The sequence below is a fragment of the Notothenia rossii genome (genome assembly GCF_949606895.1).
Source record: "Notothenia rossii genome assembly, chromosome: 2".
In the NCBI taxonomy this organism is placed as follows: Eukaryota; Metazoa; Chordata; class Actinopteri; order Perciformes; family Nototheniidae; genus Notothenia; species Notothenia rossii.
In genome coordinates, this window is record NC_136904.1 from 78,188,036 (window position 1) to 78,214,767 (window position 26,732).

General features: G+C 37.9%; 1 protein-coding gene across 1 annotated transcript; it reads right to left on the reverse strand.

The window, feature by feature from the left end:
* Positions 1-3,339: 3,339 nt before the first annotated feature.
* On the reverse strand, positions 3,340-26,113 carry scn1laa (sodium channel, voltage-gated, type I-like, alpha). The gene is made up of 27 exons (XM_079666107.1): positions 25,975-26,113; positions 22,061-22,386; positions 21,587-21,706; positions 21,314-21,402; positions 21,091-21,219; positions 20,451-20,542; positions 19,216-19,446; positions 18,818-18,881; positions 18,557-18,698; positions 16,469-16,675; positions 15,834-16,097; positions 14,176-14,547; positions 13,450-13,579; positions 13,089-13,327; positions 12,816-12,989; positions 12,368-12,724; positions 11,726-12,205; positions 9,978-10,110; positions 9,727-9,881; positions 9,280-9,453; positions 9,063-9,185; positions 7,878-8,147; positions 7,691-7,747; positions 7,054-7,188; positions 6,811-6,915; positions 6,438-6,708; positions 3,340-6,323 (listed from the first exon to the last, which is right to left on the reverse strand). Exons 2-27 carry the CDS (start codon positions 22,322-22,324, stop codon positions 5,137-5,139), a joined length of 5,964 nt encoding a protein of 1,987 aa, XP_079522233.1. The 5' UTR covers positions 22,325-22,386; positions 25,975-26,113; the 3' UTR covers positions 3,340-5,136.
* Between the last annotated feature and the right edge of the window lie 619 nt (positions 26,114-26,732).

The following is a 26,732-nucleotide window of genomic DNA, read 5'->3' on the forward strand; positions in this document are numbered from 1 at the left end:
TTAGATTAAATCTATTTTGAATATATGGAAATGATTTCAGGGTGCGCTTTGGTTACACTCACTGAGAGTGGATTATTGTGATCAGTCGGCGTGTAGTTGGAATGGCCTTCCGTTTGACCTACACAATTTAACATACTGAGGGTATTCATTGTTAGATAATTAAGGAATCTTATCTCATGTTTCTCATTGTGTTACATAAACTATGTTATTGTTCAACCTATCAAAATTAAGAAATAAGAACGTTTTGACACCTATTAACACATATTTACATAGTTTATCATGTGCACTGGAATTCATCCAGCCAGTGTAATTGGAGGCCAATGTTATGCAACACCATGCATTGACTGTAGCGTTATGAACACTTGATGTTTGCAGTGGTAAGTCCATGACAGGATCAGCCAGTGTACAGCATGGGTGCAACTGTTCCGAGGGGGAACCTTTCCATGCCTTGTCAAATACTATTTAGCACTAACCCTGGCACATAATCGTTACTCTCTGCAGCACACATCAATGGAAGAGTAAATCAGGTTGATATTGAGCTCTGAGCATGTACATCGATGGGATAAGTCTGTGTAGGCCTACTGTACCCATAGCTTTGTACCCATATTGTGAGAGGTTATATTAACAGAACAAATAGTAGAAACATAAAATAGATGATATTAATCAATTTAATATATTCACTTTTTTGTGTCGATTAATGAATGAACCCAATTAATTTTATTTTCCATAATAGACAAAGTATGGTAGATTTAATACTCAAGGTGTTGTACTTAGCAAAGAGCAATAAATAGGCTACTGCATGTGTTGTAGCTCTTAGAAAGAATGCATTTGAAAACCTATTAGAGGAAATACTGTGGAATATGTATCCCCTGGGATATTGTGCTATAGCATTCTAATGGCTACATCTATTGAAGTTTGAACAGACCATTATTGATCAAAGAGCCATGTCCTATAATACAAGTTATGTAGCTCACTTGCAAACTTATTATTTTATTTATTTATCTTTCCATATGTGCTGCTTAAAATGTGATTGCAATGCATTTCTTACACATACATGCATACAAATTTACCAGTGTAAATACACAAGCGGTATGTTGATGGTTGAGGATTTCATATCATTACACATTTATAGGATTGTTGCAATATCAAGACACAAACATAGAAAAAGAGTGACTCTTTGTACAAATCTCTGTTGTATTCCACAAGGTCTTTCTGTAAACTGCTCCCTTTGTGTTTGTGTGTGTTTTGAGTTACTGATGGAGTGGTTCACTTGAAACAGTGTGTGTGATTTAGCAGTTGAGCTAAAGAGTGAGTGTGTGAGTGTCTGTATGCAAGTCTGTGTGTCTGTCTATTAGCAAATAGGGAAGGTAGGGGGTACTCCACACCACCTAATCCAATGGGTTTTTCCTCCCATCTCTCTGCAGCAAATGAAATTACAGAGCTGTTATGGGTAGCATTCTCAGATTTCTCTTTGAATTGTTTTTCCCTCGCTCCCCTCCATGCATGCAGTGGCCGAATCCCAAGCCAAAGAGACATCCTTTCATATAACATATCCACATATTATCTACCAGCTTGCGAGACTGCCAGGGTGGGGACAGCAGACCAACTTCCGACCTTCCACCCTAATGCAGTCTAACACAGGAGCTTGATGTCATGTTGCTGGGCAACCAGAAAGGAGAATCTGCAGCATCACTCTTGATTTACTGGTCATTAAAATAGGCAATATGTAACCCCACCTGTTGTAATCAGTGGAGCTGTGTGCTGGTTCTAGTCCTACATTTCAAAGGACATTGGCTCTCTTAAACAGTTCACATTATAAACAATATTTTTTTTTACAGATAAAGAATATTTTGAGTTTCTCTAAACAGTCATTTGTTGTCATGATGTCTCGAGTTTTGTTGGCAAACATGTATTCAGAAACAGCTCAATTGTACTGCTGGCTTGTCAGAAAACAACATGTGAGCCATACAGTACTGTGAGGGGGTGTGGCACAAACTGATAATCACATCATTGTGAGACAGTATGGCAGGAATAATCAGCACTTTACCATCATCTTCTTGTTTACTGCCTCCAGTATTCAGCAGCCACAATAGGCAAAAGCGTTATTGGGCAGTAATGAATATTTCGACTGTTATTAATAATTAATAAAAATGTTCCACCCACTTAAGATGCTAATAGTTTCCGGCAGTAGCCACAATGCGCACTCAGAAACCAGATTCTAGCTTCTTGCAAAGATGTTTGCTAAAACATAGTGCTCACTGAAATGATAATATCACAAACCTGTTCATATGTTCAAATCTGAAGCTCCCTTCTTGGCCCGGAGCAACTCAAATATTTGGAAGCTATTTTTACATATATTGTGTTTTCCTGTCACTAACAATGATTTGCTTAAAGTGCTTTGGATATCCCAAGAGATTAAAAAGATCAATGTAAGTTGAATCATTAGGATGTGAGTGCTCATTACAATTTACACATGAGCTAGACACTGATAACTCCAACATTTTACAGCTTCTGAAATGAGCTAATGCTGATTGAGGTTTCGTAGTTATCAGCATTGCCATCAAGTTTATAAATGTAAAAGCTGATGCTAAATGCCTCTGATTTTGTTAGCACTTAAGATACAAATATTTTCAAAATGAAATCCTTCCACTAAACTGAAGGTAATCAAGACAGTCTGAAAACTACTGAATTCTATTCAAAATATTTGTGAATCCTTTGTGATATCAAGGGCATTAGTTTACCAAACCAAGATTAGGTGAGTTGAAGTGCAGCATTGACTTCAAAGTGCTGAATATGTTATGTATGTAATGTATATATGATACGTATAAACAATCACAACGAAAATCTCAACATAAGAAAATAAGTGTTTGGTTATTATATGTTAAAGAAATAAACTGGTGAGCTCTACATTTCTAATGAGACTTTTGAAAGATTGTTAGCACATCACATTCAACTAAAAAATGTCTTTGAAAAAAAAACTCTTGGAGAAAATACCAGACACATGTTCATTCACACACAGGGTGGGAAAGTAGTTTTAAGCAGTACATTTTTGTATGCAGGTAGGTTTTGTATACGACAATTAAGAAGTAAGCTATGCATAAATGAAGATATTATTCTACACCAGCTCCATTGGTTTTCAGCATGTGTATAAAAGTGTGTATAGTTATAACTTTGAGGATATTTGACTTTAAATCCAACTCTAACACCTCTCACATTCAGCTCAAAAAGACAGAAACAGCAATACAAATGAAGGTCCTTGCATACATGAAATAATATATAAATGTATTTTATAAAAAGGAAGTTATGGAATGTTTTGGCATACTTGAGGTACATGTAATCTTTATTATTTTGGCATTTCAGTAAAATGGGTTATAGCAGTGTCTTGCATGCATTTATTTATACACTACAAGCATTATGCATGATGGGAGATGTTACATTCTATGTAATCAAACATTCTTTCGTTATGCATAAAGTATATTGTAAGTATTGAATGTTTTAATAACATGCAAAATATACTTATATTAATGGAAATATACTTTTACAACATGAAACAACAGATGAAGTTGTGACAAAGTCCAGGGTGGTTGTCATGGCCTGGGAAGTACAACTGCAACCATAAAATGTAAACAGAAGTAGGAAACATGAGATGTGTGATGCCATGTCCTTGAGACAATCATTCAGAATATTCTTAGCCGTCTTTCATCCAACTGATATTTATCATGATAAAGATTGAGAGGTAAACTGTGAAAAAACAGTTTAAAAAATAATACAAAAACATAAAATATCAATAAATAATAAAATTAAGTTAAAAGTTGAAAAATAAAGCTAAGCTTAAACAGCAAAGTCATAGAACATCAACATGATTTAAAAACATGGCTTTGTAATTATTTGAGGAACAATTAGTGTTCATTTAACAGTTTCCTTTGACCTTTTCCCCCTGCTAAATGTGCAGCTTGCCTGTCTGCTAAAATACAGCAGATCATGGAGAACATTTGGTTTCATATCACAGGTGATAAATAGTAGTTCTTCAATCAATTCCATACATTTATAACCATAACATCAAGTGCCATTGTAAAAAAACAACTAGGAAAGAAAGGAGACACAACGAGGAAATGGAAGACACATGAAGGAGAATATTTGAAATGATGCAGCTGTCCTACAAATAGACATGATCACAGATAAACTCGTCATGGAGCAAACTGTCAAAGAGTTGTGGTTCAGCAAGGTCATTCATACAGAGGGTCATTTAGAGTGTGTACACAGCAAATGCTTGTTATATTTTTTGCCTTAAAAAAGAAAACATTGTTTTTGATACAATCTGTTTATACTCGTAACATTTTAAATGGTACATCGCTAGTATATAGCCGGCTGAGATTAAGTATTTGAATGGTGATTAAATAAATATGAATGTGCAAAATATTCCTGCCATGCGTTATGGCTTGGACTCTGATAAACACAATCGATGCACAGGGCTGGAGTTGTTTGGACTGTAGGCTTAACTCACAAATAAAAAAATCCATTTGCATTTCATCAAGCATGATTGACGTGGATAGAACATGATGGAAATAGTGTACTACAGCATGCACACTGATGGAGAAACATTCATGCAGGTCTACATTTCTAGTAACATGCAGCGAATCTGACTTTGTGTCTTGGATTTTTCCAGTGGCGGTATCAGCAAGCAAGGCTAGCCTTATTGCCCCTGAAAGAACATCCCTTTTGAAAAGTAAAAAAATGTATAAAAAGTCAACAAAGCAAACCATTAAATCTAAAAATAATAAGAGCCATATAACATGTTTTTCTGCTTGAAAAAAAAGATAGTTAAGTAATACAACTTTCAGTGATATAACAATAATTCAAGATACTGGATAGTAGAACTGCAATATAATAAAGTCAAAGCATGAACTAATGTGTCTTTCTGAACACTTAGCCAAAAGGCATCCTTGCACCTAGAACACGGCCAATTGGTCCCACTAAAGCCAAAATGAGCAACCAAACTTTAGACTCAAGTAAGCATGGTCGGTTTGGCATATAGTTTATCTTTTAAAAGAGGGAGTCCAATGGATGTCTTTCAAAGGTTGTAAACGTTTTCGTCATTAATTAAAATGTCTTTGTTGCATCTCCAGAATTCCTTCACTACTGCTCTCTGACATCTTTGCCCTCAACCTCCTTTTCACTTTTGTCTTTTTCATATTTGTGTCTTCCATTTGAAGTCACACTGTTACATGAAGGCTGAAGGGCCGCTGAAGGCGTCAGTTCACTTTTATCGGCGCTAGAAATGTCTTGGAGTTTGTCGGTGACAACATCCTCTTTGTCAATGTGTGTTCCATCCCTTTGAATGTTAACACCAGATCTGTTTGAGGGCTTCATGAAAACACGACTCCTTGCATAACATCTGTATGCTCTCTGGATGACAACGGCTGATGTGTCCTCCTGTTTGCGACGGAGGGTGGTAGTGATTGGTTCATAGGAAACTTTGGAAGGATTGGAGGCCATGAAGCGCTCCTCCATCTGCCCCCTTAGGATGTCCATCTCCCCACCTTCACCAAGAACACGTTTTGTGAATGCAAACAGAATGTCCAGGCAGTGAATGCGTTCACCATTCACCATGGGTAGATCCATAGAGATCAGTATCATCTTGTTAGGCATGGGTATACGTAACGGTGGGTCCAGAGCATCTGCAAATTCTGAAAGCTTTTTGTACTCCATAAACTGTGTAGCATGAGAATCAAACCTTTCCCAGACCTCGTAAAACGTTTCAAAATCATCCTCACTTAGTGGGTCGGCGCTCTCCTCAGTGGCCACACCGAAGTTTTCCAGGATAACAGCAATGTACATATTTATCACAACCAGGAAACAGATGATGATGTAGCTCACAAAGAAGGCGATGCCCACAGGAGGATTTCCACAGTCTCCCTTAATATCACTGCCAGGATGCTCTGTGGAATTGTCACAATCATCTTCATGTTTGTTGAGAATGGGCGCAAGAAGGCCATCCCACCCCGCTGAGGTGGTGATCTGGAACAAACAGATCATGCTGTTGGCAAATGTCTCAAAATTGAAAAGGTCATCAATGCCTGCTTCCTTCTTGACGTAAGCGAAGTTTGACATGCCGAAGATAGCATAGATAAACATCACCAAAAAGAGCAAGAGACCAATGTTGAACAAGGCAGGAAGTGACATCATCAAGGCAAACAAGAGTGTGCGAATTCCTTTGGCACTTTTAATAAGGCGGAGCACACGGCCAATCCGAGCCAATCGGATGACTCTGAACAATGTTGGCGAAACAAAATACTTCTCTATCAGTTCCGAGAGACACATTCCTGGGGAAAGAGAGCAAAACATATTAAACCAACTGTAAACAATACACACTTAAACTGAAAAGAATAATGTTTTTAATTTATTTGAGCAGTGCTGTGAATAGTGGCGATTCATACCGATGATTGACAGGACGACGACGATGAAGTCAAATACATTCCAACCATTTGTGAAGTAGTATTGGCGAAGCGCGATCATCTTCAACAAACACTCTCCAGTAAAGATGATAACGAATACTAGATTGATCCAGTAAAGAACTTGTTTTTTGTCTTCTGACTGGTCTTCAGTTTCTACCATCATGGTTACCATATTAAGCCATATTAGAACCATTATTAAAATATCGAATGCTTGTTTTGTGGTGAAGTCAAAGACATATCCTTGAATTTGGTTCTGAAATAGACATAAAGTGGACACAACTTTTTTTTAAGTGCCATGAAACAAAGATCACAGTTGTAATACAGATTAGACGCAGACTGAATTATAGTTACGTACTGATGGTCTAGGAATAGGCTTTTGTGGTTTCTTTGACCCCAGCTTTTTCATGGCATTGTAGTATTTCTTCTGTTCTTCAGTCATGAAGATGTCTTGACCTCCAAAGTAAATAAAGAATATGAGGCATGTTAAATCATAGCAAAGGTGATAAGGAGACACTGCAGGCATAGATTCATGCTTTTAAATTTTTGAATGTCAATCAGAATATCAAGTGAAAATATCCATATTCGTTTAGATACTTATCTTTTTCTTTTGCTGATTGAAGTTGTCTATGATGACACCAATGAAGAGATTGAGAGCGAAGAAGGCTCCAAATATGATGAACACAACAAAAAACCAGTACATTTCCAGGCTGCTCTCATAATCTGGTTGTTCATCCTATAAAAGGGAGAGGAAATTGAGACATTAGTACTTAACAGTTATAATCTTTAAAATGTTAATGTCATTTGGAAACTGGTGCTAGCCTTAAATACAATATAATACTACAGCTTATACTCCTAGATAAGACCTTTGAAGTACTTGTTTACAGTGAAGCCAAACAAACTCATGTTGGTGTAGTAATAAAGAATTAAGTCAAGGATAACTGCAACAGTCTGATTTCACACGGCACACGTCGCAAGTAGTTTTCACTTGTGATGTGTGCTCACAATGTGTTGGATGGATTTCTTTTGAACATTTCAAAACAACACCAAGGTACATGGCATGGAGTAGGTCAAAATACTTATTTGTGATCCAGCAACTTGTTGTGTAGTTTACAGAGAAAGATAATCACATGGTTTTATTACATACACTTCTTAAACCTAAGTGTTGTGATATTGGGTGGGATTAATTATCAGTGAGATAATGGAACAGTGCAAGTGCAACATTAAAATGTGATTACCTTGCCTCGAGAGTCCACAGCAGCATACATGATTTCCATCCAGCCCTTGAATGTAGCCTTTATAGAAATGAACAATTTCCAAACAAAAGTATTTCTCACTTACAAATCACTTCTTGATATCCACCAAACAGCAAATAAGACATTGGCAAGATTACATCAACTATTTTTTCTATGATCAGTTACTTACCACTTGAAGCAATGCAAGGTATCCCATACCAACATTGTCAAAGTTGACTTTGTGGATCTTCCAACGAGCATTGGCCATTTTTTCACATTCTGTCTTGTTTGTCACCATTAATATAGGGAACTCTTCATTTGAGGTTTTGTTGGCACAATAGCCGAACTTCCCCGCAAATAAGTTTACTCCCATGATGCTGAAGATGAGCCAGAAGATGAGACAAACCAGCAGCACATTGAAGATGGAAGGAATTGCTCCAAGCAGGGCATTGACCACCACCTGCACACCAAAACATCAACTTAGCCCATCATAGGATAGGATGTACTGTAGATTTAATGAAAATCTAAAAAACAATGATAACTGTGGGGAACAAAATAGGTATGAGATTGATGTTGTGTTATGTATCTAAAGGTTGTTTAAGTGCGTTACCACTACATTTTTAGAGAAACCGGAAACTTTTTATAGAGGCAATGTAATGTCAAAATATTAGTTTACTAGCAAAAACATGTAAAATGCTTGTAAATATGTCATATTAAAGAACAATGAAATTGTAATGACATATTTTGACACATAAATAGCTGCTTTTGCCAGTAAGTAAAGCTACCACTGGAGAAAAGACTATCATCTTAACAGTACTCTGAAAAACCAGGACAATACAACATGAATGCAACTAATCAATAAATACTACATTGATTTTAGCAGCCGTCAACCCTCCCCCTTTGGTTACATAAGTTGTCCACCCCTGTTTAGACCAGGTTTGCATTACACAGCAAAATATTGTAAGGGTGTGAGAAGTCACAGCAGACATGGCCTCACACAATGGAAAAGTCTGATATTTAGCTTAGCATTGTTAGCTTAGCTTAGCATAAAGACTGGAAAAAGGTAGATAGCCTACAGTAAGCCTGGCTCAATCCAAAGATAAAAAAATCCACCTACAACCATTTCAAAAGCTCACTCATTAACATGCTGTATAATTTTTAGCCTTTTTAGTGACTCCAGGAATTCAATGCTCCTAGCCCAAAAGGCAGAGGAGAAGAGATGAGTTTTGAGGCCGGACTGGAAGAGTGTGAGGGACTCTGAGTCACGGAGGGAATTCCAGAGTCTGGGATCTGGATCATGGATCTTTATGCCACTCTCTGCCACTGCCGGTGCAGTAAGATGGTGACAGACAAAGATAAATCAAGGGAATCTTACCCTCATGCCGTCAAACCGAGAAAGGGCTCTCAGTGGCCGTAGAGCTCGAAGGGTTCTCAGAGACTTGATGGCACCAAGTTCAGAATATCCCATGGCATTGGCTACCATACTGACCACTGAGACCTAAAACACATACAGATGTTAATAAAAAGAAGCTAAGAAATATTTTAAGTAAGTTAATGTGTCATTCTGTGTAAGAAGATCTGTTTCAACCTACATCGACAATGAGGAAGTCTAGCCAGCACCAGGCATTTGTAAAATACTTGGCATATCCATAGGCCACCCACTTCAGTAACATCTCCAGAATGAAGATGTAGGTGAAGATTTTGTCCGCAAACTCCAACATCGTTTTAATGGTCTTCCTCTGCTCAATGTAGATGTCCTCAAATGCCTGATCATGGAAAAAATGGCAGTGAGTAATTAATTCTAAAAAGGAATCAGACAAAATAAATTAAAAAAATCTAAACCTTACTTTGCAGAGAAAGGTTTTTAAAACAAATATTTTTAATGTTAAATAAAAGAAAAAAGGTAAACAACATTTTCTTTTCAAATCTAATGACGGACGTGATGCCTAACACAATCGATTAATACATAGGAGCAGTCAGTCAAATCAGTTGTTCAAAAATAACTTTATGTTTTTTTTTTTTCCCGCTCATGCTCTTACCAGTGCTCCACTGCTGAGCAGGATCATGAAAATGATGAAGCTCTCAAACCAGTTGTGCTCCACGATCCGGAAACAAGTCTTTCTAAGCGTCCACCACACCTTCCACCAGCCCACTTCCACTTTTACTTGACAACACTGGTACTTTCGCACACACCCTGAGTATGGAGAAAGAGAAGATGGCAAATCACCTGTTTAATATTGCGTATAAGCATAACAGTGCTGGGTAAAGTGGTGGTTGTAGTAGTATTTACTGTCAGGAAAGCAGGCATCAGGTTCAGCAAATTCTTCTGAATCAAAGTCCACAGACTCTACTCCCTCCCCGCCTGGCAAACCGTCTATTGTACTCCCCTCTGAGGAGCTGACCTGGTCATCATCTTCCACAATCTGCGGATGAAGCAGAATCAAACCAGTGTTGGATAAGCAAACATAACAGAGCCATGGCAAAGGTAAGGGACTGACATACTGAGAACATGTCTCTCCATGCTCCCCATTTCTCTTCAAAATTAAGTTATTTTCTTACACAAAAACCCTATCAAATTCAAAGAGAGATTTAATTAGTATACATGAGGATTTTACATCATGCATGATGATTTTTGGCATATTTTGATATGTATTTTCTGTTGTTTTGTTTATATTAGGAATAAAATATTTAAGCATTAGAGCACTGACTGCGCATTCTGACTTATTTCACCCATTAACTGTTTGCTAAGCCAAGAGACGTACGAAATATTTAAAAAATGAAATATAAAAAGAAATATATAAGTACATTTGAGAGTGGCAGCCTGTCGGTGTTGTACGGTAGCATGGTCTTTCAGCCTGCTGTTATATGGCTTTCTACAGGGTGTGTCTCCTAATGGCTGGCAGATGAGAACAGCTTGAATGCCTTCCTAGAGAATGCAGAGCACTGGCTGTCCTGGGACCAGCTAATGCAGTGCAGGCAATGATGTACTGTAAGCATGTTACTGAGATGGACTGTGAGCATTAAAGTCAATGTGTTGATGCTGTGCGCTTTAATGCATCAATTCTACTTCTGTCAAAGTGCTTCACCAAAATTACGAGTAATCAGTGGAACATTATGTTTATGTTTTTTTAAGTAAAATTGCGATTTTTAAATATCTATTGAAAGCATGTCAGCAGAAAGCCTTTGTATGTTTGTGCGTTAACCACATATCCTGTTGGTTAATTGCACTCTTGTGTATTTGATGTCAATATTCAAAGTCCAATTTTGTCAAGACCCCGACAAACGAATAAAGACGTAAAGCAAACCATAGAATCAAGAATAAAGGAGAAACTTCATTGCATAAGTAATTCTCTCCAAAAATGGTTCTTATGGAGATTTGTATTATTACAAATTTCAAGGGGAAAAAAAGTAATGTCAAAGAAAAATAGGTGGTCTGTTAAAGTGTTTACTCGATGATTACTGTAGTGTAAATGATGTACACTATCTCCATAATCATTGCAACAAAGTATTATTTAACCTTTGGAGCATCTGTTAAGCAGCAAGCAAGCAGTAGCAACTCAAAATATTGCAAGCTCAGACGAAGGTTGAATAAGTACATTTACAATGCAAATAAAAACGTGGTAACAATAATCATAAAATGGACAGTGTATTTATTTTTTTCTATTGCACTGTGAGCTTTCTTTCAATGCAAAGCACACAGCACCCTTAAGAGGAGGAGTCGGCTTCCAAGCACTCATGGCCTAAATTGCCCATAATGCAATCTACTCACTGGTATTTTCCTGTCTATATGGACTCTCCCCATTAAAGGGCCAAAGGATTTAGTATCTTCAGGGGAAACACCACATCACACGCACATACCATTGCCATGGACTGGGGGCAAAGTGCTTCAATGGGACTACTGCGACGAATCATGCCACAACCAATAGTGAAATTCTCTTTCATCCATTACACATCCTAAACATTATTTGTATAGACTTATTTCTAACAGTGAAAGCACCTTGATATACCAATCGCGCCAATTCACAAGAACATCCTTACCTCAGGGCATACTACTATATCAGATGAGAGACTGCTGAAGTCCTCTGTGTTGAGGTTTTCAAAGTCTGATTCTCCCAGAGCAATAGGAACAGTTACAGTCAGACTAGGGTTGTGAATGAAAGACATAATGGAATCATCACTCTTGCTACTGACTATGTACTTGTCTCCATTTTTGTCCACTCCGGTCACATCCCCATTTCCATTCTTAGAAAAGTCTTTGATGGTATGGTTGGGTACACCATTTGGCCCTAAAGGTCTGTGGAGCTCATCCAGGGTTTTGTCTTCACCCTTCCTTTTCTTCTTCCTCCTGAGACAGACACTATTGCAGCTGCTTCGAAGCAGGGACTTGACGAAGGCAATGCCATTGTGAATCCTTCCAATGGCAACCTGCAAATTGTTCATGTCCGTGTCGTCATCTACCCCCGCGAGGTTATCAGAACTGAATGAACTCAGCAGCAGGGCCAGGAACAGATTCAGCAACTAACAAAAATGACATAACTTCATGTAAGATTGCATTTCATGTTTTAGACTTTGTACTTTATGATAACAACAGAACACGAGTATTTATAAATTAGTTAATTGTTAAGTTGGGCTCATAGACCATAAGAGATGACCATAAGACCATAAGAGATGAAAATGTACCACAAGGTTTCCGATAACCAAGACCATCATGTAGACAGTGATGCACTTGGCTGTCCCAGCCACCTCCATACAGTCCCACATGGTTTCTATCCACTCTCCACAAAGCACTCGGAACACAATGAGAAATGAATGGAAGAAGTCGTTCATGTGCCAACGGGGCAGAATGCACTTGTCAGAGATTTTACACACACACTCCCTGTAGTGTTTTCCAAACAGTTGCATGCCCACAACTGCAAAAATGAAGACGATAATGGCCAGCACCAGCGTCAGATTGCCCAAAGCCCCCACTGAATTGCCAATTATCTTGATTAGTGTGTTAAGAGTGGGCCACGATTTAGCCAACTTGAATACTCTCATCTACAAAAGAAAAGAAAAACAAATTATTTCGTATCTATCAGCAAACAACTGCTACTGAACATTGACTTTGGCAAATGTACGGTATACTCACCAATCTGAATGATCTCAGAACAGACATGCCTTCCACGTTTTCCAAGCCCAGCTCCATCAAGCTCAAACTGACAATGATTGAATCAAAAATATTCCATTTCTCCTGGAAGTAATAGTATGGGTCCATAGCAATGATCTTGAAGACCATTTCTGCCGTGAAGATGCTAGTAAAAATCTTTATTAAAGCAAGAATCAGAAATGCTGACTATTAATAAACATGAAACCCATTAAGCAAAAAAGTGTGTTCTTTACAATTCACTTTCAGTCCACTCACCAAATTTCCCACACGCAGCATGCAGGTGAAACGGATAGATATTGGATGATGCTCCATGGCCATAAACAATGTGTTGAGCACAATGCAGATGGTGATGGTTAGGTCCGTGAAGGGGTCCATCACAACTAGTTTAACCTTCCTCTTGATCCTCAACCATCTCGGACAACACTCCCAGATGAGGAAAGTGTTGGCAAAATTGTACCAGCAAGGAGGACACTTCTGCCTCAACTCTTCAATCTCTGATAAACACAAGTAATGGTTCAACCGAAAAATATGTTTTAATCTGCTGCATCATTTTTATTTTCGATTATGCGAGACAAAATCCAGCGAGGACACTTATGCCATTGTCTACAATGCTTACCTTCCACTGTGCTAGTTATGACACTGGCTGTACTGAGAGCTCTCTGTCTAGCCTCTGGGCCATCAAGGAAGTCAATACACTCATGGTCCGCTCCTCCACCTGGTCTGTATTCTGTGTCAGTGGTGTCAGCCTGAGGATACAAACAATTGTTACGGATGCAACTGTGTTAGAGAACTGGGTTGAAATGCATATAAAGTGGCTGAAAAAATAATATCCAATTGAAACATTGGAAAAATGTAGGAACATTTGAATGTCCAAGTTATGCTTTGTAATTGTCATTCCTGACCACAGAAAACGGCATGAACAGTTGAAAGTGAGTCTAGCATTCACGAAAATGTCTTAGAGCGAAGGCAAAAAAAATTCAGATACATGATTTTCAAAGTAATTATTTCCAATGCTATAAATTCAGTGTCTGATCAAATTCAAATACTTCTGTCTCTTGTTTGCTTCCATACCAGTTCATCCAATTAAGATTTTGCGCCACGGTTTCACAGATACCAATGCTAGCACAGTGAAATGCTACTTTTAGAAAAAAACTTTCAGTAAAACAACAATTGCTGAAATGATCATGAACTTTGGAATGATGTTCTATTGAAACAGCATCCTGATTCCTACACATGAGGGTATTTCATACAGGCAGTAAAAGGTAGCAACAACAACAAAGATGGAGTTATGGGCTATAGGCAAATGAAGTAGGGCAATCTGGGATAGACAACCCTTTCTTACGTGGTCTCCTGTGAAGGCCATATCTACCGTCACTTTGGGCAGAAGTAGCTCCACAGGTGACAGTGGGTGTGAATTCCCACCCACCAGAGACACAACCCCATTGCAGTCTACAGAGCTGTGCTTGATCCCATTTGGTGGAAGTAGGAGATGCGACAAGAAGCTGCATTGGCTCATACTGCTGCTGCGTCGATCACTAGTCCGGGGAAAAAACAAAGAGCCCCTTCGACTTAGGGTGTCCTCAAAAATGCTGTTCTCGTCATCAGCAAATTCATTTTCTGAGCTCACGTCCTGCGCTTGGCTTCGGAAACTGACAATGCTGGTCCTACTATTCCGTCTGGATGAGAACATGGGTCCACGAAAACTCAGAAAGGACTAGAAGAGAAAGATATTCTTATCATAATAAGATAAATTCTGATCATAAAAAAGGAAAGATGACATTGCAATGACCACAATGTCATATGTGCAAATGACATAAAATGGTGAGAAACGAAAATGCCTTATGATAATGAGAAGGTTGACGATGTTCTAAATTATGCTTTGAGGACTTAAAGGAAACTGCAAAATTAAAAATACATGTTGGTGATGAGCACAGTAAGGATCATGAAGATGATGAAGAGATGAAGATTAGGATCATCATGATGCTGATGAAGATTTTGACAGTGATGCTGATGATGGTAATGATGATTATGAAGATGATGAGGATGATGAGGATGATGATGAGGATTGTGATGATTGAAAAATCACCATATTTTTACGAAATATGACAAAATTCTCGAGGGAAAAAAAGCATTATTTCGTGGGAATGTGAAGACAATACTAATTGCATCTTGATAATGATTAAAATTAATAACAATGTAAGAAGTTGATCAAGAAATAGAAGATGATGATGAAAATGTCAATGCCAAAGGTGATGATGGGAAAAGAAATGTCATTGTGAAAGCAGTGAATTAATCGTTGCATTGGGCTCACAACATGTACGAAAGTAATCACAAATGTATAAGAAACTAAAGGAAGATCAGTAAATGTTGACAATATTATGTATATATTGAGTAACACATTCTTAATATTGTAACAATCCAACACTTGGTATGACGTTAGAATTCCTCACAACTATCTGTGGCTGTAATGTAAGCTTGGCAATCTCTTTATCAATCCATTAGCTTCTACTGCCTGTCATTCAGTTTGAGCTCTGCAAAGAGCTTGACAAAAGACAGCAAGTCTTCCTGTTGACAAAGTTAGACATCTGCCATTTCATTACAAAAAACATTTATCACTGACTTGCATCTTATCAATTCTGATCAATATTCTTTCAAAAATATGGCCACTGGAGCACTGCTATTTTCTGACAGGCTCTGTAAGTCAATATTTCATAATGAAATACAATCTTTTTTTTATTGAATAGTACAATTCATGCCAGTATAAGTTGATGGGACTGTAAAAAAAAGGAAAAGTCTTTAATTGTACTATTATTGATTGGTGCAGAATAACCGCATTGAAGATACATGTAGAAGTAAAATTAATGGGAAGAACAATGCATAAATCGGGCTTTAGGGTTGAAAAAGGACATAATAACCTGAAAGCAGGGCAACAGTTCACATCACATCGGTAGCTAACATCGCTGTTTTCATAGACAATCTTACTGGCAGATTATACTGAACCTGATGCGTGGATGAGCATTTCATGTCATAGTTGAGCTGGTTTGCATCCACAGAGAAGCGGCAGCGACCTTTCTTAATGCTGTCCTGCGACTCGGATTTAGGGACCTTCTTGTCATCCCCTTTGCCATCATCTTGCCTTTTTTTTCTTCTGTTTCGTCTCTCTTTGGCGCTTTTTGAGCTGAGCTTAGAGTCAGAAGAGCTCTCCGGGCCACTGGGTTTATCACTGGCCTCGCCTCTCTCTGCAGCCTCTGCAGTTGCTGCTAGCTAGAAGAGAAGTGAGGACAAATGGGGTAAACACATGGAATAGATATTTGTGAATCATATGTTGTTCAGGTATTAATGACACTGTGTCATAAAAAGTGTTCAACTGCATGTAGAAGTTTTCCATTGTAAGTGAGAACCAAACATATTCATGCACTGTAACTGGGTCTCAGCTTTTTCCATGTAAACTAAGACTCATAACAGCAAAAGTTAACCACAATCGAAACACTGGCTATAAAACAACTTAGAACCCTCAGCTGTCTTTTGTAAAAACAAATACCTAGTGATAAAAGTAAGATTCATTCCAACTTTATTTAGTTTACTTGAAATCCGTCATTTGACATTAATATTTGGGACATTCGATCGCCCTGTACCTGAGCGTCCTCTTGCTGCTGTTTCAGCTGCTCTATCATGGCCTTAAACTCTTCCTCCTTCTCCTTCGTCTCCTTTATGGTGGCTTGGCTCTGCTCCTCGTAGGCCATAGCTACTACAGCCAAGATCAGGTTGATCAGATAAAAGGAACCGAGGAAAATCACCAGCACAAAAAAGAACATGTAGGGCTTCCCAGCTGCTCGCAATGTCTGGAAGAATAAATAAAAACAATGTTGTGGTACACTTATTTAATATAGTTATTCAAATGAATTGACCTTGTTATCTTGTATTTCCTAATTCAATATGTTTCTGCTCTCTACTATCTGCCGTAAGTTTAGTTATGATTATCATTATGATGTTATGTGGATAGATCAAAGCAGCATACTTTATGTAAATGTCTCTGTCCCTCCCTTTTACTTGTCTGTGACCAATATCATTTGAAATATTTAAAATGATCATAAACATTTATAGAAAATATAACTTTAACCACATTCTCATGAGTAAAACACCTGATTTTGTTTAATTTAAATAAATTAGATTTAATACCCTGTAAAAACACAGCCATAAAAAAAAGCTTTTTGAAACTACCAAGCTGGTCATTTCAACCAAGTACACAAAGTGCAGTGTTGTATTACTGTTTGCTTTACTTGCTGATACTACAATGTTAAGCCCATTCAGTGGACAACTATTTACCTTCAGTCCCATTCAAGTTGTGTTTGCCTGAGTCACAGTTGGCTCATCTTTGTTCCTTCTGACCAAGATGCACCTGCACTATTTAGAAGTTTGTTTGAACACCATTAATACCAATATTGTATGTAATGTGAGGATGCTTTGTCTTTTTTACAGAGCCCTTCCACAGAAGGCACTGCCCTTTTTTGTATTTGAAGAAGCAGACGGTAAAAATACTGCATCCTCCAAACACTAACACACATGAGGTCAAACATTTCAACAACCTGCCATGTGTTACTCACAGGGTCACTGAGAAACTAAACGACCAAGGAAGACCATATTGCATAAGATTACCTTCATAAAGAGCTACAACATAGTCAAAACTAGGCTAAATTAGGAGTTAACCTGGATGTTATCATTGACTTTAAGCAATTCAACACAGCTGTTATAATACCTGGGCTCAATCATTTAAGGATTAAACAGAAAAACACTGAAGTGTCAGGTTGTTTGCAGGAAATTAGAGAACATTATACACTTGAATAGAAAGACATTTGCCAAATGATACATGGTTATCTTTATACAAGCTGCAGCAATGAGGCAACAATAGGCTGTAGGCCTATGTGTATACAGTATCTACATGTTTTCTGCAGATGATACTCCGCTTTATTAATCCATCAAATATTTTATTATCCTGCAATAACCTCAGGGTCAGTTTTTCCCTGTCTCATGTGAGGTCACAGTCTTTAAACATTATATTGTCTTGCAAAAATAATTATAATATTAAAAGCTACGTTCACACCGGACGCGATGCGAATATTCGCTTCGCTCTAATCGCTCGAGTTTCACCGCGGCTGCCAGTTGTGTTTACTTGCATTAATTCGCATCTGTCCGCGTCTCTGCATTGACTTTACAGGTAATCGCGCCGCCCCCAAACATCGCATCGCGTCCGGTCTGAACGTAGCAAGAACAAACAAACGTATATACTGTATGTGCATTCATAAGCGATTCTGAAGACATTGATTCTGGAGAAAGATTGTTCACATATAAATTAAATTGCTTAAACAATTCTCTCCTCCAATCTGCGCTCCTTCAGAACCTTAGCATGTGCCAGATGTTTCCCCTCGCTCACACTGCCTTATCTTTAAACATCCATTGTACTTCCCCTCGCCCGGCTGGAATAATGATGTGTGACTTGATCTGAGCCACTCTGTTTGTTTCCCATTTTCAGAGCCAGGGTTGTGTATGAACACAAGAATGAATACCATATTTTTCAGTGTATAAACAGAAATGACAGCAAGCTAACCAAGAGGAGATCTTTACTGAATTTGACCAAATGATTTGAAGTGAAAATCATCTATGCATGCATGACTTATGTATTATATGACTTCAAAACATCCAGTCGTTATAATTAAAGGGCCTACCTGCTGGTAAAGAGTCTCCCAGTAATCCTGCGTCATCAGTCTAAACAGAGAGAGAAAGGCCCAACCAAAAGAGTCAAAACTGGTGTAATCATAGTCTGGATTTTTTCCTGCTTTTTTGCAATGGAACCCCTCTGGGCAGTGCCTGCAAAAAAACAAAGAGTCCATAAAGCTCAGAAGAAATGCAAACACAGATACATCAAACAGCACAAAGATTATACATGATGTTGTATCCAGTCTTCTTGTGTTTGGGTATACACTTACCCAGCTCCAGTGCTAAATCCACAAAGCAATGCATCTTTTTTACCTGGAAGGACATAGTAAAAACCTGATGGAGCAAGAAGGAAAATCAGACTTTTTTGTCAGCAGTGGTTGGAAAAAAGCCCAAGATAGACACATAATATATTGTTTATAATGACTACACCTCTATAATCCGCAATTAATAATATCTAATAATATTGTCAACATTGGGCTGGAGGTGTCAATTCAAGTCTAAAAGCCTCACACATTTGGGGGTGGGGGGGTTGTATTTAATTGCATATATTGAAAAGGTGTACTCTAAATAGGTGTTGACTATTGAAATAAAACACATGTATAATTATATTGAGTGGTTATAATTGTATATCTACTGATTTATCCTTTACTTAAAGTGAAATACTCACGCTTATCTAGCAGGTATTTAGTCTCTGAGATATTGCCATACTCTGTTTCAGTCATATTGGTCCCATTATAGTCTGTAACATTATAGTCCCGGACACACTTGTGTTTTAAATTGCCCATAAACAGTTGTAGTCCTACGAGGGCGAAGACGCTCAAGCAGAAGACGGTGAGAATCATCACATTGGCGAGCTTCTTCACTGACTGGAACAATGCACCAACAATGGTTTTCAGGCCTGCCAGATAAAGAGTCACTTGTTATTTCCAGTAGGCAATTAAAAAGCACTGTGAATTAAAAGTAGTCATGTGCAAACAAGGAGGCATCTCTCATGTCAAAAACAAGCACCTAATCTGTTGTGTTGGAGATTTAGGTGTGTTATGGTAGTAGCAGCTAATGTAGGCTCAAACCTAATCTATAAGGCAGATACCTGGTAAACTCCCTTCTTGTAAACTCCACTACCAATTATTTTTAATTTAATTTCCAAGGTCTGTCATCAGCTTTTTTTTTTTTTGTCGTCACAAAAGGCATTTTCTTTTCACATGTTCTGTAGTACTCTAAAATTACTGTTTTCAGACATTGATGTGTAGAATCGGTACATATTTAAAGTATACATATATTCTTCCCTTTGTTTCCACTATCATTTAAGCATCATCTATAATGAGGTAAAGATTATTAATAAAATATTATGCTTTAATAGCAAACACAAATACTTAAGCAACTCCTTTTGAATATAATTTGTCCTACTTTGGTTACTCATGACGGGTTTATGCATCAAGAATCAATGTGGCAATCAGAGGATCATGCATGTTAGTGATAATGTGCATGCAACAATCATGGGACACACCCACACATATAACATGACACTATGTCCTCATTAACCACATGCAAAGAGGAGCAAATGGCTGTCAATGAATAGTGTGAGAAACATAAAAAGCAGCTTGTTCATAACACATAAATGGCAACGATATCACAGAGTAACCATAAGATCTAGGAAAACACAAAGGAACATTAAATAACAATGAGCAAGAGACTCAAACAGCTGAATTTAGAAATGGATCCACCAGAGACCCCTGGGATTACTTCTGTGTTTTTAGGATTGAGAATGTTCAGATTGCTTAAAGAACTCTGTGAGAATCTGGCATACATGTCATAACAGTAGCAGGAGAGGAGGTTAGTAGAGGACAGCTGGAGAAAATCATGCAAGAGGCTAACTTACATGCACTTGCTCCTGCTGCTTACCTGGGATTACCGAAATAGCTTTAAATGCTCTCAGCACTCTGAATGTGCGAAGAGCTGAAAAGTTGCCTAGGTCTACAAACTCTGTTACATACCTGCAGAGAAACATAGAATTACTATGGAGAATTGACTGGGTCAACAACACACATTGAAGCCTGCAATGCTTAATAGATACACTACATGAGTATATTTAAATACATTATCAGGTGAAGCAGTCAAACAGTATACACTGTGGCATGCACCTTAGTGAAGGTACAATGACAATGAGGTCACTGTGATGATGAATAAAGGGAAAGCCTGATGATATTCTATATTGTTTATTATTGCCAACAAATTACAGGAAAAGTCAAAAACCAACAATTTCCTTGGTGCCTCCATTGTTCTACAAAGACTATTACAAAAACATAAATGTGCCACATTGTTGCACTCTGGGATATTTTCTCCCATTATCGCATATATGCACTCAACATGTGTAATTTAACTTTTGTAAATAGTGCAACTGGCGGGGTAGTAAAATCCGAAGGTATAAAAAAGGTTATTATTTTGCATTTTGTTGGCAATATTTAAAATATGGAATGATACTAGCTTTCCCTTAAAGACTTAAAACACGTATTATGAACAAGTGAAACATAAAACTACTCACGCCAACACAATGACACTAAAATCCAGCCAGTTCCAGGGATCTCTTAGAAACGTGAACTTCCCAATACAGAACCCTCGGGCTAAGATTTTTATGAGGGATTCAAGTGTATAGATTGCAGTAAATATGTATCTGTTGAAACAAAATGTAGTTGTTAATGTAGATTGCATTTTCATATTGATATACACCAGTATGTGATTCAAATAGTAGTTCATTGGGAACTTACTCTACATTCCTTATCCAGTCAGTCAGATCGCTCTGTGTCATATATACACAGTTGGCGAGGATAGTGCACATGATCACGATATTAAATAACTTGCAGGCATGTTGTCAAGGAAATCACTTATATTGTTGGGGAATTAACACATTTTGTCATCATAGTCTCATGCAAGGTGCAAATGATTCAGGGATATACTGTAGCTTAGTAACCACAGACTTAGTGAGGGCTAAACATAAAAATGATTCACGCTTATCAGAATTACATCTTGATGAAAGGATATGAATGTACCAAAATCCAAATTGATATTCTTCTAATAAGGTTGAAGGGGCTCAGGAGGTACAAGGCAGGATCGGCGTTGAAGCGGAAGAGACAATTTCCTCTGTTTAATACTATGAAAGTCTGACAGAAAAAGAGAAATATGTATAAAATAACCAAAAATGAGTAACAGTTTGTATCAACATATATTCCTTACAAATACTTATCAAATTCTGTACATTGCTGATCAACCTAATATCAATATTTTCTATTAGCTTGGTCTTCCTGTCATCTATTATTCACAGCCTATGGGTATATACCAACACTGCCATGTTAACAGCTGCATGCAATGACAGAGACAAGAATCCTCATTTCTAATGCAATGATAGGGACAGTAATAAACCAACAAGAAAAACCCACATGTTGAAACAATTAATACAAAAATGTAAACGAGCGTCCTTAGGTTTAACACTTCAGTTTGAAATCAAGCCAACCTACTTTATGATTCATGTAGTATGGATCCAGGTCCTCCAGCGGTGTCGACACCATGCCTTTAGGAGGGTCCCCATACAGGAGAGGAAGTGATTTGCCCGCTTCCAGGTCCCGGCTGGGCTTGATCTCATTCTCATCGTTGCGTTTTTTCTTCTCTTTCTTCGGTTTCTTGGCGTTCTCCTCTGTGATACGTTCCTCGATTACTTTGAGGTACTCACGACTAAAGGGGCGGAAGCTGTCTGGACCTGGTGGTACAAGCAGCTGTGCCATCTTTTCATCCTGTGCCTTCACAGTGAACAGCTAGCCTCCAACATGAGAAAGGCCTAAGGGGTCTGGACAGAAAGGGAGATCTGATTAGAGGTTGACGAGTAATATCTGACATGAAATGGCACGTTATTGGAAACAAATAGTTGAAAGTATTTTTGGCGGCACATTTTTTCGTCAGGTTGGAACTGCTTTAAATGGCGAGGACAGGAAAGTGGGTGTCTCTGATCCTTGTCCAGAGATCATCAGTTCAGGAAGTGGAAGGCTATAATGAGCCTAGAGATGGCTGACATACACATAAATTCCTGCCAGCTATGGTAAAATTAGATCTAATTATCTGCTCCTCGGTAGATAAAATTAAGATTTGACATGACAATGATCAATTCCAGGTGAGGTTCTTGCTCCTCTCCTCCATCGCTCAAATTGAAAAGAGTCCACTTTTCCCCAGAGCACTGAGATAGAGAGGAGGGAGGAATAGATCCATCGTACTAATAGGCCTGACTGCTAAGATGTGTTAGGCAGGCCTATGCAGTATAAAATATGAATGCACTACAGACTGCACTGCATCTCTCTGTGCCCTGGACAGATTTTGCCCGATCTTAACGTAATAGTGAAAGAGAACACTTCTAAACGTTGAGTCTGTGATGCTAAAAATCAATCACTGCCCACAGCACTAGTTTGTACAGTATGTGTGATGTAATTGCAACAACAACAGGAGGCCTACTGTAACTGCTAAAAAATGTTTCTAATTGACAGTATATGATTGTTCAAATCGGGTTTATACCCAGATAAACAGTACGGACACACTTGGATATATTCATAAGAGATTAAACAAATCAGGTAACTACTGATTTAAATTGGATTTTAAATCAAAGGAATTTGGTATTGAACAAAATAAGCATCTTGACTATTACTGTAACACTATTAACACTGCCATTTGTTGTTGAAAGATATACCCTGTTTGCATTGACCACACATATACTGTAAATATTGGCATCAGTTATGCTGTCATCTCTGGACAGAAAGACCACACTGCTGGGTTAGATGCAGTAAATAGGCCTTTGCAAGTTCAAAGTGTTCACTTATACAACTACAACTACAACTACTCTTATTATTTATATCTATATAACATGTCATTGTGACCGTCCATGAATTTGACTTGTGGAATTCATTTTAAAATATGACTTGTACTCATTGTCATTATGGACAAATGCCTAGACCTGTTTTTTGTTTTTGCGTAGACAAAATCACCTCTTCTGTATGGTCACTTAAATGATATACATTATATAAAAACAAACAAACACACCACAGCAATAAAGGACTGGACATTGCTTTCAGGCATTTTAGAGACCAAACAATTCGGAATCAAGTGCACTTAACCTACCTATGATTATCTTAAAAACACAACTCTTTATAACTATAACTAAGCATATAAATATTTAGAGGAATGCAATATGGTCTTGGTAAAATTGAATTAATAAACAAGAAAAAGATAAACTTCTTGTAACTCCTCATAAAATAAAGCTTTTTTGATGTTCAAGCAACAAGGTCAACCTGCAGTGACTAACCTCTATAGAGGTATGCATCCTTCTGTCAATCGGCTCCCAACTCATTACACACAACTTGAGATATGAGCTGCCACTTTGAAGCTTCAAATAGGCCCACTTGAATTTATCTGCAACTTGTCAGCATCTTGACCCTGTGCCGACTAACCTAAAATGGATACATTAGATTCCCTCAACTCTCACTGGAACATAATGTCATCACATTAGTTTGGTGTTGCTATTCCTCATACCTTTAACTCCTTCCTGCGGATGAGCTTTAGGTGATGACTGACCTTGGCCTTAAGCCACCCGATAGAAAAGCACAGCTTAAATATTGCATGCTCATTTAAAATATGTCTTTAATTGACCTCAAAGTGCTTCTTATTTCTTAGATTAGGTAAGAGATCATTTGTGGCATCCTTTATTGTAGAGTAACACTACTATAGCTATCTGACGGATATCAAGGCCACATTTTCATTGGCATTAAATGGACTTAAAGTGTTGCTTATGGCTGTACAGTTCCAAAACCTGAATGTGTCGCTGCCTTTAGTCTTTTGCCAAAATCTTTAAATTGATGATTGAAGGCAGAGTTTATACCAGCCTGTGAGCTACAAGCATGAGAAAACACAGACAATCAGACCTTTACAAAGGTCAACAAAATGACATAAGGACGGTTTAATGCAATAGGGATCCAGGGGAATCAGTCTCTTTGTATTTTCCAATAGCTTAGTCATAGCTACTGTTATCTTAAAGTATTTTTTCACAAGAAAAACCTGTGGGGCTGGGGGCTTGGGACTTATGGCTAAAGAATAGGTTCACATTTTAAGGCAAAACAGACATGTCTAAATGTATATAGAAAAAGTTGAAGATTGGTGATGTCATTTTCTATCCTCAATATTTATTATTGCTGAGCTGCAGTTGGATATTCTAACATAATATCATCTCTTTAATGTGTATATCACTCCATACTAATAGGACCATAACTTGGCAGGATAGGCATTTTTAACACAGACAATCATGGTGCATTTTGAATAATAAACAAGGGATTGCTACATGATCAGCACAAACAACTGCAGCTGCCTATAACTTGTTCATAAGTCATACGTGAGTGTCTTTTATTTAGACGATTTTAGGGTTATAAACATTCCACTTGTTTTGGTCAATCCTCAGCTGCTGTAATGCTGACCACCTGAACAAGCCTACAACTGAGCTGAGGAGTTGCCACAAAAACTTGACAATTTGAGTGACTTTAGCCGACTTAATGAGCATTATGATGCCTAACCTGTAACATGCCTGTATGCTGAGTGATCACAGTTCAGTATCTGTGGGCTCCTAGGGGACCAACACACTAACAGCTCTTAAGTGCTCACAACTAATGCTTGCTGGTGCCTCTTACAGACTATCAGACATTACATCTCACTCCTTCAGGGCGTTGGCAAAATAGCTGATGATGGGCAGTCATCTTAAAAATGTTATGGAATATATTCACATTTTTACAGGCTTTCCGTATGTGTAAGTGTGTGTTCAGTCTGGATATAGAAAGAAAACAGGGCAGCCCAATCTCTAATTGACAGGAATCTAATCTAATGATGTTGACAGTCATGCAAGCAGGAAGTCGTCTAAGATGGAGTGTGTGGGCTAATACTTGCTGCCATACCCATTAACTTCTGTAACATATTGTAGCACATCATTTGCACTCTAGCTTTTGTCCATGAAGTACAAGATATCAATCACCGTTTTTCCCATACAGGCCTTCAACACATCATAACATAATTTGATAGAATGTGATTTTCCGAGGTTGCATCACATTGTCAAGACTGATACCCATCTGACTTATTTTTTTAAATAAAGACATCAAAAATGTTTTCTTAATTACTGTGTAATTATTTTGCATTACTTTTTTTATAAATCTATGTGCTGTGTGTTAATGTATATAGATATCTATCTATATATATAGATAATTAGATACATAGATATATAGATAGACTCTTATTCTAGTTCCCCCCCAGCTGCAGACTTCTATAATGAATTTACAGCAATACATTTTTCATAAATTATTAACACAAATAGAAAAAGCACTTTAAAACCACTGTAGAGATTATGTTAACTTACCATCAGTTTTCCATCATCGACAGGTGAAAAATAAGAGCGGCGTGGAAAAGCTTCAAAGCTTCAAAGTGAAACAATGTTGTTTAAAATGAACCTGCCCGTCCGTTAAAAGTGTTTTGACGCTTCTCCTGGCGCAGAACTGCTAATTTCCACTAAAACTCTGAGAGAGAAAGAGGGCGAGAGTGTGTTTCATACGCCCCTCCGCGCGCCACAGTCAGAGTACACTGTGCTGGTGCTTCCGGATGTTCCTGGGTACCAAGTGAGGCCGGACCTTACTGAATGGCAATGGGATGGTATTGTGGTGGACATTATCATGCGTAATTGTCAGGAATATAGATGTGTGTCATACAGAGTGTATCGGAAACTAAAAGCAAAAACCCCAACTATAATGGTGTAAAACACTATCTGTGTGCGTGTATGTGTGCGTGAATGTGGAGGAAGGGGTCAGAAGCAGGAGCCTACAGTATTTAGGAACGTTTTAAATCATAAAACAAGTGCTTGATTCGTGGACAGTAAGGGAGAAAACACCATAAGCACATCAGAGATATATATCTTTCCCTGCCATATATATTTTGAATATAAGTTAAAATTAAAGATAAAGATAATAAAGATGTTATTAGAGCTGGATGGTTACAATGAGACTGTTGCCACCTGGCGGACACATAAAGCACTGTCAGACTTTGAATTGTGACAAGTATCCCTGACATATGATGCAAACCTACAGTATCCCTGTGGCCTAAACAATATAGATTTAAACAATT